At 38.3% G+C, this 15063-nt stretch overlaps 1 protein-coding gene across 3 annotated transcripts; it reads left to right on the top strand.

Annotated features, from left to right (window-relative positions):
- The first annotated feature begins 11144 nt into the window (after positions 1–11144).
- On the top strand, positions 11145–14981 carry mapre1a (microtubule-associated protein, RP/EB family, member 1a). 3 transcript variants are annotated; one of them, XM_036578418.1, is made up of 7 exons: positions 11145–11253; positions 12105–12227; positions 12513–12658; positions 12822–13017; positions 13631–13734; positions 14446–14598; positions 14687–14981. In XM_036578418.1, exons 2-7 carry the CDS (start codon positions 12107–12109, stop codon positions 14735–14737), a joined length of 771 nt encoding a protein of 256 aa, XP_036434311.1. In that variant the 5' UTR covers positions 11145–11253; positions 12105–12106; the 3' UTR covers positions 14738–14981. The 3 variants fall into 3 exon arrangements, with proteins under 3 accessions (XP_036434311.1, XP_036434313.1, XP_036434312.1); XM_036578420.1 differs by lacking the exon at positions 11145–11253 and adding an exon at positions 11472–11583; XM_036578419.1 differs by lacking the exon at positions 11145–11253 and having other exon boundaries at positions 11917–12227.
- Positions 14982–15063: the final 82 nt, after the last annotated feature.

Raw genomic sequence — 15063 nt, 5'->3', positions numbered from 1 at the left:
GAAGGCCACAGAGGAACTTCATGTCAGAATTGACTGTTTTTATCGACAAATCAAGGAACAAAATACAATATTTGTATAGCTGAAATCTTTGAATAATACCTTTTGTATTTTGTGTTAAAATGGGTCTTTCAAGATTTCGTTTGGTGCTATGTTCTTATATTGAACATCAGTTATGTTAACAGTAGCATTAGACTTTTATATTTTAAATCTTTTGGTCTGAGGATGATCATTTTTTTTACCAGCCAGGGATTGTTTCATAGTGTGTACCATGAAAATCACTGTAATATGGTAAAGGGATTATCTTAATGTTACACTTAGAAAATTGGGCTCAGGTTTTGTCTTCATAACTTGATTTGGTGATCCCTTGAGCTTGATCCACCCATGTCAATCTTCATGTACTTGGTGACAAATAAACACTAGTTTAATGAATTCTATTAATGCTTCCTGTGTTTCATCAACCTTACAGTAAATCAGGGCTGCACAATACAGCCTTTGCTGTACTGATTACACAGATGTGCTTCTAATCAATCATTGAATGCTTTGTTTTGTGCTGAGAGCATCCTGACCAATCACAAATCAGTGGGTGCTTCAAGGCATTCTCATGATTCCACAAACATATTTTAATGAAACATTTTTTTTATCACAAAAATTCAGGCCAATCTTTTACCACATCACATCAAGAGTTCACTAATGTGTTTCCAATATACTGGACAGTATCACAATTGCAATATATAGCAATATAGTCATGTATTAGCATTACCATTTCCAAAGCACTTCTTAAGACAGCCCAGTGTTTTCAGTTATCGTCCAATACCTAGTTTATCTAATCACTCCTTCATTAAGTTAAATCAGGTGAGCTGCTGATGGAATTTAACAAATCCATGCAAAGGCTGCAGTGCAGTGAGAAGTCAGGAGTCTGAAACTCTAAGCTTCTAACCAACATATTAATTTTTTAAAATTGAGCAAAAACTTGTTAAGTTTTACTATATTTAGTTTTTTTTGTATTTATTCTACTGTTAAATAGCATTTTTACTGACAAAGGTTTAAGTGACTTTCATTAGGTTACAATATGCAGATGTGGCAGAAGTACACAAGTTCATTACTTAAGTAAAAGTACTAGTAAACAAGAAAATAAATACTCAAGTAAAAGTTGAAGTATGACTTACATGTTTTGACTCAAGTATAAGTATAAAAGTAACTAACTTTTTAAAAAGGATATATTGTTACTGAGGGTCAGTGGCATACATCCCTGAAACTGAGCGTATATAATGATCATAATGGTTTATACTAGAACTGCAGGCGTCTTCCACAAAAACCCACTTGTCTAGAGCACACAAACAGGTTTCCTTTACAAGCATCTAACACAGACAAAGAAAAAACTGTTGATTTTTATTTTAGCAGTCAGTACCGAACACCAGATCAGATCATTCCTTTAAGTAAGGCCAGGGGTGGAGTGGGATTTGTTTTAGACCAGTTACATGATGCAGACCAGCCCACCCCAAACTACACACACACACAACAGAACAGTAATGTCCTGCAATGTCGATACATTAGGCTACAGGCTATCAGCAGTGCAGTCATCATCCAACATATTCCAACACTTCCACCTTGACACAAAACAAGATCAACCAATCAGAAAGCTGGATTCACACAAACACAACCAACACTACAGCACCTTCACCATAAAGCATGCTCAACACAGACAGTTCTGTCTAGAAAAGATGACTAAACTAGGTTAAAATCAGACAACTGAGACTTATACAAAGTTGAATCTACAAAGTTAAGGATGTACAAACTTACAATAATTAATAATAACGAACACAAAAACACAGGTTACTGCCACAGTGGGCAGACTCGATGAAGACGACATAGAACTAGAATAGAACAGAATAGAATAGAAAAGTTAATCAAACAGCTGATGAGTGAAGACGTGAAAAAACAACACAGCAATCTTAAACATCTAGATCGAATCATTGTAGTGTTTTCCAGTTAAACTGCAGTATCTATTAGGGCCAGGTTAATGCTGCGTTCACATGTTTCTGTTGAACAATGTTCCGTGCCTTGTGGCGGTTCATGGCTGATTATCATTCTAGAGCTTTAGCAGTGTATATTGTTTATTTAAGGTAGAAAAAAGGCAGGAGGACACTCTGTAGTCTTATTTGTATGTTGTATAATACTGGGCTCTAAAATTCAACATTTGGCATCCATGGTTCCCAAAAAAATCGAAATCTGGTATATTTCACCGCTGCGGCTGACAGCAGAAGTTGGGAAAAATGAACTCTTGACAGAGCATTTTGCTGACCGCTGCAGTCTAATTAATTTTAGTAAAGTTTTAAAGTGATAAAAATTCTTCCTAAAATAATTTTTTTTTCTGAAAGGTAAAAATACTAACAGCAAAGCCTTTGATTCATCTGCTCTTACCTTCAAATGAAATCACTTCTAAGTGAAGGCAGCAAGGCGTCAAGGCAGCAGCCTTCTGTTTCAGACACAGCCTAAACATGTTTCAACAATGAGGATCAGGAACATGTCTGGATGCATATCAGCCTGAAACAACGGAAATTAGTTTAAAGCTTAAGTTATGGCCACAAATGTTTCATGAGATTTCAAATTCAGTTTACCTAAAGCAAAGTTACATTTCCTCAAACAACTGCAAGCAAAACATTGCTTTTATTTGGAGAGATCCAGCACTTTGTTGTTATTTGCTGCAGGCAAGTCAAGATGGTGGGAATGGAGCAGGATAAAGAGGAACAGACGGCCAGTGCTGCGAGCAATGGAGACAGACCTCGAGTTCTGCTCTTTTTGGTCTCTACTTCCTTGTTTTGCACTTGGCCTTTCCTATTCTTGTTCTTTCATCTGTTGTTCCATAGTCTTCGTCCTCCTCATTTCTCTTCTATTTCTCCTCTTTAGACACAACCTGTCACACACAATATTACCTTGCTTAAAACACAGTACATAACACAATAAAACATCACACTAGCACTGGAGTTCAGCAAAATCGGTAAGCGTGTGCACCACCACACCCCCACACCTCAGAGCTCTCATTCTTTGTGCAGGGATAGCTGGTGTCAAGACTCATCCTCAGAATCAGGTTCTCCAAAAACTGTACCCTATCTTCTCCTGTCTTACACTCCACCAAGGCTTTATGTAGCTGCAACAACCTGAAACATACACATAAATACAACCATAAAGGCTGTTCATCTCTGACTCAAATCATAAAGTGTTGGAGTTCCTCAAAAAAATAATAAAAACTTAAAAGTAAAAGGATAATTAGGAAAGTTAAAAAAAAATGGGAAAGTCCAAACTTTACATTTCTATTATGTGGTATTAATGTGTAGTATCACAAATAAATATGATGAAGCATGACACTTACCTGCCTGTCCTCTGGATGCTGTCCATCGGGCCATCAGGTATCCTGCACCCTGTGTCTCTTGGTGTGTCTCGCTTCATTAGAGAGGGAATGATGTCCACTCGGGGCAGTGTGGAGGGGGTTATCACATTATTGAGAGAGAATGAGAGACATATTTGTCAGTTTGTCTATATGGAACAGCTAGAAAAAAATTAAAAAGAAAGAATAGAAGTAAATAGAAATAGCTAAATTGTAAATGTTTATTGTATTTACTGATAATTACAAATCTTCTAACATTTCAGCATTGCAATCAGCCAACTAAGGCCGTGCGTAACAGTGATTTTCATGGACAAAATACAATATAATAACATCCAATGTAATAATTACTATTGTAAAACAGATAGTTCTGGTCCTAAAACCTGATTGGCTGAGCCATGTTCGAAGCCGCTGTAAAATCCACAATATACACACACCTGTGACCGTCTCACAACAACTGAATTCTGTGTTACTGCGCCACGGCATGAAAAAAACCTTTGTGCTGTTAATGGAATAATCTTTTACTCATGCCTCTCACATGGACCAACGAGTACATTGATGAAGTAGGAACCCATTTTTTGCTTAAACTGAGGGTCTGGTGACTTATATTCTTAACTAGAACTAGGCTGGTCAGCTACCTATAACAGGCTTAAAGCCTAAACAACTCAATCATTACTATCACAGACTTGGATTAAAGTACGTACGATATGATTAACTGTAAAACGGCAACATAAAAGTCTAAAAAATGTCACGTGAATGGTTTACACACTTCAAATGTTCGTGTTTCAGTCAGAAGTAGCATCAAACCCAAACAGCTCCATATTCCCTAAATAGTGTGCTAGCTATGAAAGTTTAGAAATTCTAGCTACTACAGCCAAATAATGCATCATTTATGGAATTGTGGATGTGTCTGAGTCCCAAATGACTATTTCTCAGCTGTATTTAGCACCGTTGGGAGGATCCAGTATTTAAATTCCTACATAGTGCACTATGTAGGGAGCAGGGAGCCATTCAAGATTCAGCCCCAGCACGAGAAGAGGGGCGCCAATGGATTGGTGCTAAATAAGACTCGCGGTGGTAATTTGGTGACCAAATTAACACCACAATTTTAATAAGCTGTTGAATTTATATAGAATTCAGCTTTGAATGTGGGTTATGCAATTAAATATTAGAACTGGGACAACATGTTATTTAACAAATAACATATAACAAAGCATTATTTTAAAAATTATTGTAATGAATTGGTGTATATATCATTACTCAGTCATGACTATATAGTCATTTGGTGTTCTCTGAGGACAATGCCAAATTTCATGTTCAGGGCATCTTCGATTTTAACTTTACCCATCTGGGATCCACAAACACATCAAGTTGATGTGTCTATATATGTTTCTCTATCTTTAATACAGTACGGAAATACAGTTCAAACATTTTCTGAATGTGTAGAGTCTCCCTTTCAATTCCTTCTCATTGTGAGATTATACGTTATTCACATCTGGAGTTATAAGGCTATGAAGAGAGGCTGGGATACACGTCACCTGCCTCTCACTGTGTGTAATTGGTGGATTCGTGTGTCCGTCGAGCTATTTTGTGAAACTGACCAATAGGAAATCACTAAAGACTTACCCTAAACATCGAAAACCATGCATTTTTCATTCAGTCAAGATTGGAGACACATGTTAAATAGCGTGCAGAGAGTTTACACCTTTTTACACACTGAAGTTGCTGCAGTTTTATAAAAAAGCAACACAGATAACAAAGCATTTTGATATGAAACATGTGGGTATCATTTTATACGCAAGTGTTTTTAGAGGCAAATTTAAGAATATATGCCAAAATCAAGAAAAATCCTTGAAGACCCAAGACGGTTAAAAAGGCATTTGTCTGCCATGCACAAAGAGAAGACATTGAGAAGTAATACTAACCTGTATTTCCATTCGTTGAAGCGCATGGCGTCTTCGTAGGGCTGCTGTGTACTTTACCATTCTCCCAATAGTGACCCTCACAGTATCCCAAGTACCTTTTTTCAAAGGAGCTGGTGCAGGAAAACAGCCGAACCAAAACCAGCATTATTGATCAAAGCAGACAAAATCAACAGATTACAGTTTTGTGGCTAGATATCAGTACAAACACAAACTCAAAGACTAGACTTTAAACATTGAGACTGGCATAAACTTTCAACATATCAGCTTTACTGAAGACTCTGCAGGTCTTGAGCTGTACAGTCAGGACCCCAGTCTGTCGAAGGAAAAAAACATTCATTTCAAGATTTTAGTTAAGTTTTATAAGCGTAAGACATTTATTAGCATCATTCCCTGATGCAGTTACTATTAATGTGACTTTACACTTTATAGAGCTCAAATAGAGAGATATGTAAATTAATATATTTAATTTGTTCTAAAAATTAATGACACTAACCAGCGCTCCAAGTGGAATCAATCAACGTGGTGGAGAACTTTCTCATTCTCCTTTTCTTCCTCAGCTTGAACTTGCAGAGATGAGAAATGGGATCTCAGGCGCTGCAGGGTAGAGATAAACATATATATATATATAATGATTCACTGAATGAAACACAGTGCTTTTCTGAATCTGTCAGAAACAATAATCAAGTTTTTATTTCATTTAGTTCATATTTTTGACCGAAATAATTTTAACCAAAACATTTGCTAATTTCACAGCTTTTTGGAGTTATTTAACACAACAAAACTACATTAACGTAAGAAAATATTAACAGAATAATTTACAGTAGTGAGTAGAGACTCACCTGCAGGTTCTCCACCTCAATGCACACCACAGTCATGGACAGTCCACTCCATTTTCTCCCCAGCTGTCTGTGCACCAGTCTGGATCTGAGTCTGAGTCTCTGAAGCCTGATCTTCTGCTTCTGACACAGTGAAAGCCTGAGGCTGTGAGTTGGCTTCCTGAGGGACAGTGCCACTCTCATCCCTCACACGGACACATCTGTACTGGGATGTGTGCTGCGGTCAGTTGGGCTCAAATTGAGGAGGGCTCCTCCACTTGGAGGTGCAAGCCAGCAAAAGTCCTTGAACTTCTCTTCTTCTTCAGGCTTGTCCAGCTCCTGGACAGCACTTTCCTGCTGAATTCCATCACTGATGGACTGTCTCCTTTTCCCTCCAGAACTCCAACACTGTGCTCCCTTTTCAGGCCTGAATGATGTTTCGTTGTGTGGAAACAGTTTCTTCATCCTCTCGGCCCTACACTGTGCTTTTCTCTCCAGGTATTTCTCTTGCCCTCTGTCTCTCTCTCCTCTCTTCCTGTTGTTCCTTCTCTTGCTTCCTTTCCAATTCCTTGTTCATCTTCATTTCTTCTCTTAAATTTACAGTAATTATTTTCACTGTTTTCTTGTTAGTTTCTTCTTCTCTCTGTTTTTCCTTTTGTGCCAGCCTCTCTTTCATCGCCTGCAGCTCTCTCTTCAGATTTTCATCTCTCTGGACAATTTTCATGGGCTTCTGCTCTTTCCTGGCTGTTTTCTCTTTGTTTTTATTCAGCTCTTCTTTCAGCTTTTCTTCTCTCCCCCAGAATCTCATAATTTCCATCCCATGCTGTTTCACCGTTTCCTCCAAACTTCTGATGTCATTCTCTCTTTGCATCTGCTCCAGTCCCATCACCTCCTCGCCATGGCTCTCTCTGGCACTTCACAGATTCCTTTTCTCTTCCTGCTTCTTGTTCAGGTCTATCTCTCTTCTCTCTGTCTGAACCTGTTGGAGCTGCTCCTTCTCTCTCTACCTCTCCTGGATTCTGCCCTTGTTGAAGAGGGGGATCGTGGGGTAGCAGTCGCTCCAGCACCCGCAGGCTGTGGGACTGGGTGGGGGATGCAGCTCTCTCTCCTGCTCCGTTCCTTGTGGAGCTACTGACTATAAGCTACAAAATGACTGGGTTAATACAGGTGTGGTTACTAAGTGTTTGATAAATACCTGCTGTGGGCTATTAATGTTGTACCTGCATTGTCTTCCACTGCTTTTTGTTTCTCTTCATCTTTCTTACTTCTGCTTTGTCCTCATACAAATGTTGTGTTCTGGTTTGGAAGATCACAAATAAAAAAACATACATACCAATTTATAGTTATTGGTTTTGTTTAAGGATTTAACCATTTCACCATCCACTGTGTCATTATTAGAAGAGTGAATGAGAAATAGTTTACACTTCAAATTAAGCATGAGGCTGTCATGTCAAGCAATTTCAAATGTTGTCCAATTAAAACAGAATGATTATTGTCATTTCCCAAAACACAGTGTACTGAATTTTAATCCTCATGTGTGGGAAACATTAATAAAGCCTTTCATATCTACTAGGGCTTACTGATGGGAAGTTCAGTTCATTTTTCCAAAATGGTTCTTGGTGAAATATGAAGAGTTTAATGCTTATGCGTTAGCTTGGGACTAACTTAGGAAATCTCATTCGAGGCACTGGCAGGAATCAGTGCTGTGCTATTGGATGGATACAGAAGGCTATGGTTATGATGTGCATTAAACCATTTCTTTCTGCATTAAACACTGCAGTGGCTAATGTTTACTCAATTTTATAACAAAACATTATGCATTTTAATTTAATTTCAGTAAATTACATAAACCTAATTTATTTTCAGTGTAATTTTTCAGAACAGCTGACATCTTAAAAACTGATTAGAAAATTCAGAACAATTGATTCATTTTGTTTGAACATTTCAAGTGATTTGGAATAGGCATCGCTAGTGCACAGTGGCATCAATAAATACATAACTTTAAGTTACAAAGACAAAAAAAAGACAACAGACACAAATAGTGCTGCACCAACAAGCAGCCAATCCTGAAACTGCCGAGGTCTGCTTCTTAAATACATTATCCAGTCTGGAACAACTACAGGTAACTTGTGCTATCACAATAAATTAATAATTGTTTTAATAATAAACAATTTATTTAGTTTCGTTTAAAAAACATCCTAAACCATAATTGAGTTTTCAATCACATACACTAGGATATTACTATTAAAAATAAGTGTTCGTACAAAAATACAAAGATAACCAGTGACTCCCCCGCTCAGAGTTGCACATTTATTGGTGCCAGCGAACTGGAAACTACAACTCCCATCAACCCCCAGTGCTGGGTTCTTTGACAAGGAACAAGTGGGGTGCATTTTATGGTAGGAAATGCATTCCCTTTTAAATCTAGCTACGCTGTTATTAAATCCAGAAAATATGCAAAAACTAAGCTTTCTGAAGCGGTGAAGCTGTAAAAACTGTATTTAAATGGGTTCGTTGCTCGAAGCTTTTAAAACCAGTGCACATTAATGACACCTGGTGGTTAAAATCATGAACATCAGCTCTGTCCTGGGAGATGTTAAAGGATAAAAGTCCAAATCTTTGTCTTCTAGTGTTTTACAAGTTTGTAATTCGTTTCTAAAATACTAAAGGTAATTATATGGCTGCGTTATATGATCAAAAATAACATCACTTTAGAGGCGATGTTTACAGCTGGTATTTATAACAAATCTCTTGACAAACTCATGTATTTCCTTATTCACTTGTAATTCTGTCTTACATATTCTTTCATAGTCAAGCTGTGGGCTTCATATATGAAATCGAAATCAAGACATTAGCATTTGGTTGTGGCTTAAAGCCATGAAAACCTGCATCAGTTCGTTTCTGTTAAATCAGTTCCAGAAACTGTGTTTCTGAAATATGAATCAAGCATCGATGCAGCGCCTCAAAGTAAAGTGAGTTGGTGTTTTGACACATGCTCCGAAGCTTCAGTGTCAAACATCACTAATAATGCATTTTGGTCTCAAGTACATATTACTAAAACATTTCATCTATGGGACAACATTTTGTGGTAGACCTCCTGCCAGAAAATGCATTGCCTCTTAAATCTGGCTTTGTCCGTGTTATATATATGGAATTGAGTAAAAAGTAAAAAGTATTAAGCGACAGAAATACTCAAGTAAAGTACAGGTACCAAAACAATTACTTAAGTACAGTAACAAAGTACTTCGTTACTTGACATCTGTGACAGTATGTACAAAATGCTGCTGGTAGCGTCTTCACCTATTCTAAGAAGACTGACCATATCACTCCCATCCTCACTGGTTACCTGTTACATTCTGAGTTCAGTACAAGCTTCTTATTATTACACACAAAGCTTTGCTCCAGTTTCTCCATTTATATGTCCCATCCTGTAGCTTACAGTTGAATAATTTAGACCTTCTCCAAGGTTCCAAGGTTCAAATTGACTTCTATAGGTCGATCATTTAGTGTGGTAGCTCCTAATTTATGGAAACTCTCCCCAAGTGTATTCAGGATGCCTCCTTTCTATCTTCATTCAAATCTCTGTTAAAGACATATTTATTTACACTATGCTATAAGTGTTCCTGCTGTCTTTGAATGTAAGGTCTACATGTGTCTGACAGTCATGTCTTTTTGTTGTTAATTGTGTACTTCCTGTTTAATGTGTTCATGTTCTATGACTGTAAAGCCCTTAGGCATCGGAAAGACACTATATAAATAGAAGTGATTATGTTAATTTTCTTGGCTGCTTAAAGGTGCAGTGTGTAAGATTTAGGGGATCTATTAGCTGAAATATAATATAGTATACAAAACCATGTTTTCATTAGTGTATAATAATCTGTAATCACCAATTGTGTTTTTGTTAGCTTAGAATGAGCCCTTCATATCTACATAGGGAGCAGGTCCTCTTCCAACAGAGGCCGCCATGTTGTGCTGCCATGTTTCTACAGTAGCCCAAAGTAGACACACCAAACACTGACTCTAAAGAGACCCTTTCACGTTTCTATGTTGTAGACGCAGCTTAAATTTGGTGGTGCAATAGCATCGTTTGGAAGACGTAGAAAGAAGAATCAGTGGTTGCTGCCAGTGTTAGCTAACCATTTTGTGTTGTGAGAAGTTTGAGAACCCAAATTTTGACAAATGGGGGATCATAGTTATTATACAGCACAAGAAAAAGTAAAGGAGGGTGAATGCTCATCGTCAAAAAAGTGAAAAGGAAGCAAAATGAAATCGGGACAGGTGAGGGCAGAAAAACTGATGGCCACTGTAGGTTCTACTACATGCTTGGACAGAGAGGGGTGATAGAGGGGTTATTCAGTTGGTCACAATCTGCAACCTCACTGGTTGATGCCACTAAATCTTACACACTGCAGCTTTAGGTACTGTTGGTGTGACACCTTTTGGCAAACATCAATTTAAATCAATTTAAATCAATTGTAAATTAATCACTTGCTCACAATTCAAGTGACATTAGTTTAACTGAAATGTGCTTATCTACATTTTTGCGCTGAAATGTCAGATTTGTTGCATCTGACCCATTCGCCTCATACAGGTGGCTTGCAGAGTGGAACAGTTGGAAAGATAAAGTGAGACCCTGTGTCAATTTCTAAAATGCATAAATAGCCCATAAGCAAAGAACAGACTGAGAAAAGATGACTCACATTTTGGTGGTTTTTAATAGTTATCAAAACAACGAACAGGCAATTACATAATGACTGACAAATCTACTTTAACGCTTCTTATAATTCTTATTCCAGTCTTACAATGAGCTCTTTTGATACATTTTATTTAAAACTGCAGCCAAACCCATAATGAGGTTGCACTTCAGGATAAACATTTATGCGTATTTAGCACATACAGGAACATCTAAATACAGCGCCACTAAACGGCCAGGTCTCACTTGACCTGACATTTCACTGCGGCTACACCTGAACCCCCCCTATTTAATTACTCACACTAGGACCTCTATTTTGACGGGTGTCAGTGAGATCACGTGACAACGGGAACGCGCCAACAGCGGTGAAGGCTGTAGCTGGAGCAGCACAGGCGGCAGCGTACGAATCCACTGTGTTCTGTTACCAGTGACGGCAAAGTGAGTTTATAAAAGTTTAGTTTTTTCATGCAGTCAGGATGAGCGTTTTATAGGGTTCGGTTTAGATTAGCTGGTGTAAACAAATCTGAATTCGACAACGATATGAGATCAATTTGATTGAATAATGTGACTAGTTACGCCGACTCCTCAAAACGAGGCTGAAGTTGGCTTCCTATTCGCCGGCGTTTTTTCCGAATTTTCACGTTCCACCTTAAATTGCGCAGCAGTTACATTCTTGTGCCCGAGGCGTTATAATAACTGCATTCATTTAAGGTGGAACGGGAAAACATAAACAAGAAGCCGACTTCAGCTTCGTCTCCTCAAAATAAGGTTAGCTAACGTTAGCTACGTTACTAACGTTGGTGACTGCTGCTCGTTCATATTGCTCCCTGTATTGAATGTAACTTATTTTTACCGGTTAGCTCCTATCGCTACGTAATATTTTTACTGTCAAATCATAACCGATTAGTGTGTGGTAATTGCTCACTAGTCACTAATAAGATAATTTAGCTTTAAAGCGAGTTAACATACCTCACAGTGTAACTTAGAAGCTCTTACATGGCACAGGCTGACGCTTTTCCTGGCTAGCTAGGTTAGCTAACTACGTAGCTAAGTAACGTTAACGTAATTTGCATCTTTTCCTTCCTCTGAAAACGGTGTGGTTAAATTTAAAGGAAGTGGTGATACTGCCTCTTCTCTTTTGTTCAGCTATTGGCTGCACATCGCTGTTTGGCTAACATTAGGAAGGCGAAATTGTTTTTTGCTTGACCTGAAAACTTTAAGACTAGAGAAAAGTGATCGTACAAGTGCTTTCTGAATTCACATTAACCTTCATCGTCTGTTTCTCCTAGTCATGGCCGTGAACGTCTTCTCTACATCGGTAACCAGTGACAACCTTAGTCGCCACGATTTGTTGACATGGATCAACAACTCGCTGCACATGAACCATACCAAGGTCGAGCAGCTGTGTTCAGGTCAGTGAATATGAGCCTTGATACAGGGATAAAAATGAGTTGAGTTGAAGGGATACGTACTTAAATGTATTTCAATGAAAACTAAAGACACACACCCTGTGAAACAGCTGTTTGAGACCTAGACATTTTGTCTTGTGTGAAACAGTAAGCTATGCCTATCCTGCTATATTTGAGGCGGTAAAAGTGCTTCATTTATGTAGCTTTTACTTGCAGCCAGTAAAGTGATGACCATTCTCTAGACCTTTGTCTCTTCTCATTGTTGTTGCTTTTGCTACTGTCTTTTAGGTGCTGCCTACTGTCAGTTCATGGATATGTTGTTCCCATCTTCTTTGCCCTTGAAGAAAGTGAAATTCCAGGCCAAGCTGGAGCATGAGTATATCCACAATTTTAAACTCCTTCAAAGCAGCTTTAAAAAGCTCGGGGTGAACAAGGTGAGTAACGCCAATAACACGACTCACTTGGCCTGAAATGTGGCTAATATTATTCCTTTGGTCAAAAATAAAGACAACATGCTGTTTTTCTTTTCCTAAAAATATACCCTGTTCACTTCTTATTATTAATTTACTTGGTCTATTTAAACTCTGCTCTTTACAGATTATCCCCGTGGACAAGCTTGTGAAAGGGAAATTCCAGGATAACTTTGAGTTTGTGCAGTGGTTTAAGAAGTTCTTTGACGCTAACTACGATGGGAAGGAGTATGATCCAGAAGCAGCGCGGCAGGGACAGGAGGTCGCTGCCTCAGAGCGTCCGGCTGCAGCAGTGGCAAATAAAGCAAGGAAAGGCAGCTCAGGTGAGGAGAAATACTACTGAGCCAAGATGGAAAACACCAGTACAACACCTTTTAGACTATTGTGGCCTACGTGAAGCTGTGCAATATAATTTATGAAACTGAAGCTTATCCATGTAATACGCTGTGTAGGTTTTCTGTATGTATTTTTCTTTCTGTACTGTGCCCATTGCTAATTTGGACAACTGGAGATCAACAACTCTTATATTCTTTGTTCTTTAATATTTTTAAGCTTCTCAGACCCCTGAAATATTTTTTTGGAATGATTTCCCAAAGTGTGGCGTGGGTTTTTTTTTTTCTTCCCCCAAATGAAGAGTTTCTACTGGTATTACTTAAAATGTCTCATTTGCCATATTCCCGAATTTGGACGTGAGTAACTCCTGGTCTGAGTTGCATGTTTGTTAATCCTAATCGCAGAGGCACGCATCACTCCAGTCAAGCCAACAGCTCCAGTTGGTAAGATACATAGTGTTTCAAAGTGTTTTCAACTAACTCTGGTTACGGGCACCTAACCTGCTGCACCACCCTTTATTCTCTCACTCTGATCATGGTGTGTATTATTCCCATGTGTTTGTGATTGTGTGAGTGTTGTGATTTGTACTGTGTTATTCTCCAGCTCCACAGCGATCGACCACTGCTGCCCCTAAGCCAGCGCCATCTGCAGCAAGGAGGACGGGGTCGGTGGCTGCAGAGGAGGATAGAGAAGAGCTTACTCAAACGGTAAGGCTTTGCTAGTAAGAATTTACATGCCTGTTAATATTTCAAGAAAAATCAGATGTACACAATATTCCTCTTACCCTAAATATGGTCAAACATCCAAGACCTGTTTAGTGTCTGAGGTTTGCTGCTTTAGTTTTGCACTGGGCTTATGGGACTAATATAGCTAACAAATAATTGAAACATAAACCCAAAATGGATGAACGTATGGACAAAATTCTGGCTTCAACATGACTTGTGCTGCTGTTTTTAGCTATGCAACAAATGTTCGTCCCTTTAGTAGAAATACCATTTCATACGGTGTCAGAAACTGTATAAACAGTTCTGTGGCAAGTGTGTGAAGTTTTAGCCATGCAGTTTGCACAGTGCTAATGTAATTGGTGGGTATAAACTTCCATTATTTCTTTTAGCTACATTAGCTCTGTAGCTCCCATGCAAAACTTTTGAAGCAAACTTAGATCATTGAACACGCTTTGGCTGATCATCTACATTTGGGATAAGGAGAATGTTCAATAGATTTTATTGCTCTCTCTTAAATATAGTTCATGATGAGAATCAATTAAAGTAAGTTGGAATTAAATTAGGAATGATTATGATCAAAAGTTGCCTTACTTTATAAGTATTAGTTTTACTCATTGGTTATCTTTCATCATTTGTAGCCCAATTAATTGCACAGCTCCTCTAAGTCTAATGCTTATTTTCACTGTTCACCAGATCAGTGATCTGAAATGCACCGTCACAGACTTGGAGAAGGAGAGGGACTTTTATTTCGGCAAGCTGAGGAATATTGAGCTCCTTTGCCAGGAGAAGGAGGGGGAGGCTGACCCCACGCTGCAAAAGATACTTGATATTCTGTATGCCACAGATGTGAGTTCCTTGATATTTTAAACAGTTGACAGATAAAAGTTGTTCAGCCCAGTGTATGTATTGTTGACATTTTGTTTTCTTTCAACAGGAAGGTTTTGCGATTCCTGAGAACAACACGGGTGAACCAGAAGAGTTTTGACCGATTAGGCTATGCTAAGCTCTTGGACAAGTGTGCGTGCTTGCACATTTTCTACTGTCATGTTGATTTCTTCGGTCAGCCACCTTTGGCACATTGCTTTTGCACATTGACCTTTTTGAATGTTTTATACTTGGAGAGGTTCTATTTCTGTGCTCTGAAATGTCTTTGAAGTTACAGATTATTTTCATAAAATATTATTATTAATATTATTAAAGGTGTTTCATTGTTGCACTTTCAACAAAAGTGACTTAATGAGAGATTTCTTCACAGGAGACGTTACCTTGTATGAAACAAAACCTTCTGAAACGCATTTTTGGCAGTATCTA

The sequence above is a fragment of the Colossoma macropomum genome, unplaced genomic scaffold (assembly GCF_904425465.1).
Source record: "Colossoma macropomum unplaced genomic scaffold, Colossoma_macropomum, whole genome shotgun sequence".
NCBI classification, from domain to species: domain Eukaryota; kingdom Metazoa; phylum Chordata; class Actinopteri; order Characiformes; family Serrasalmidae; genus Colossoma; species Colossoma macropomum.
The sequence above is the reverse complement of the archived record's forward strand: the minus strand, read 5'-3'. Positions and strand labels throughout refer to the sequence as shown.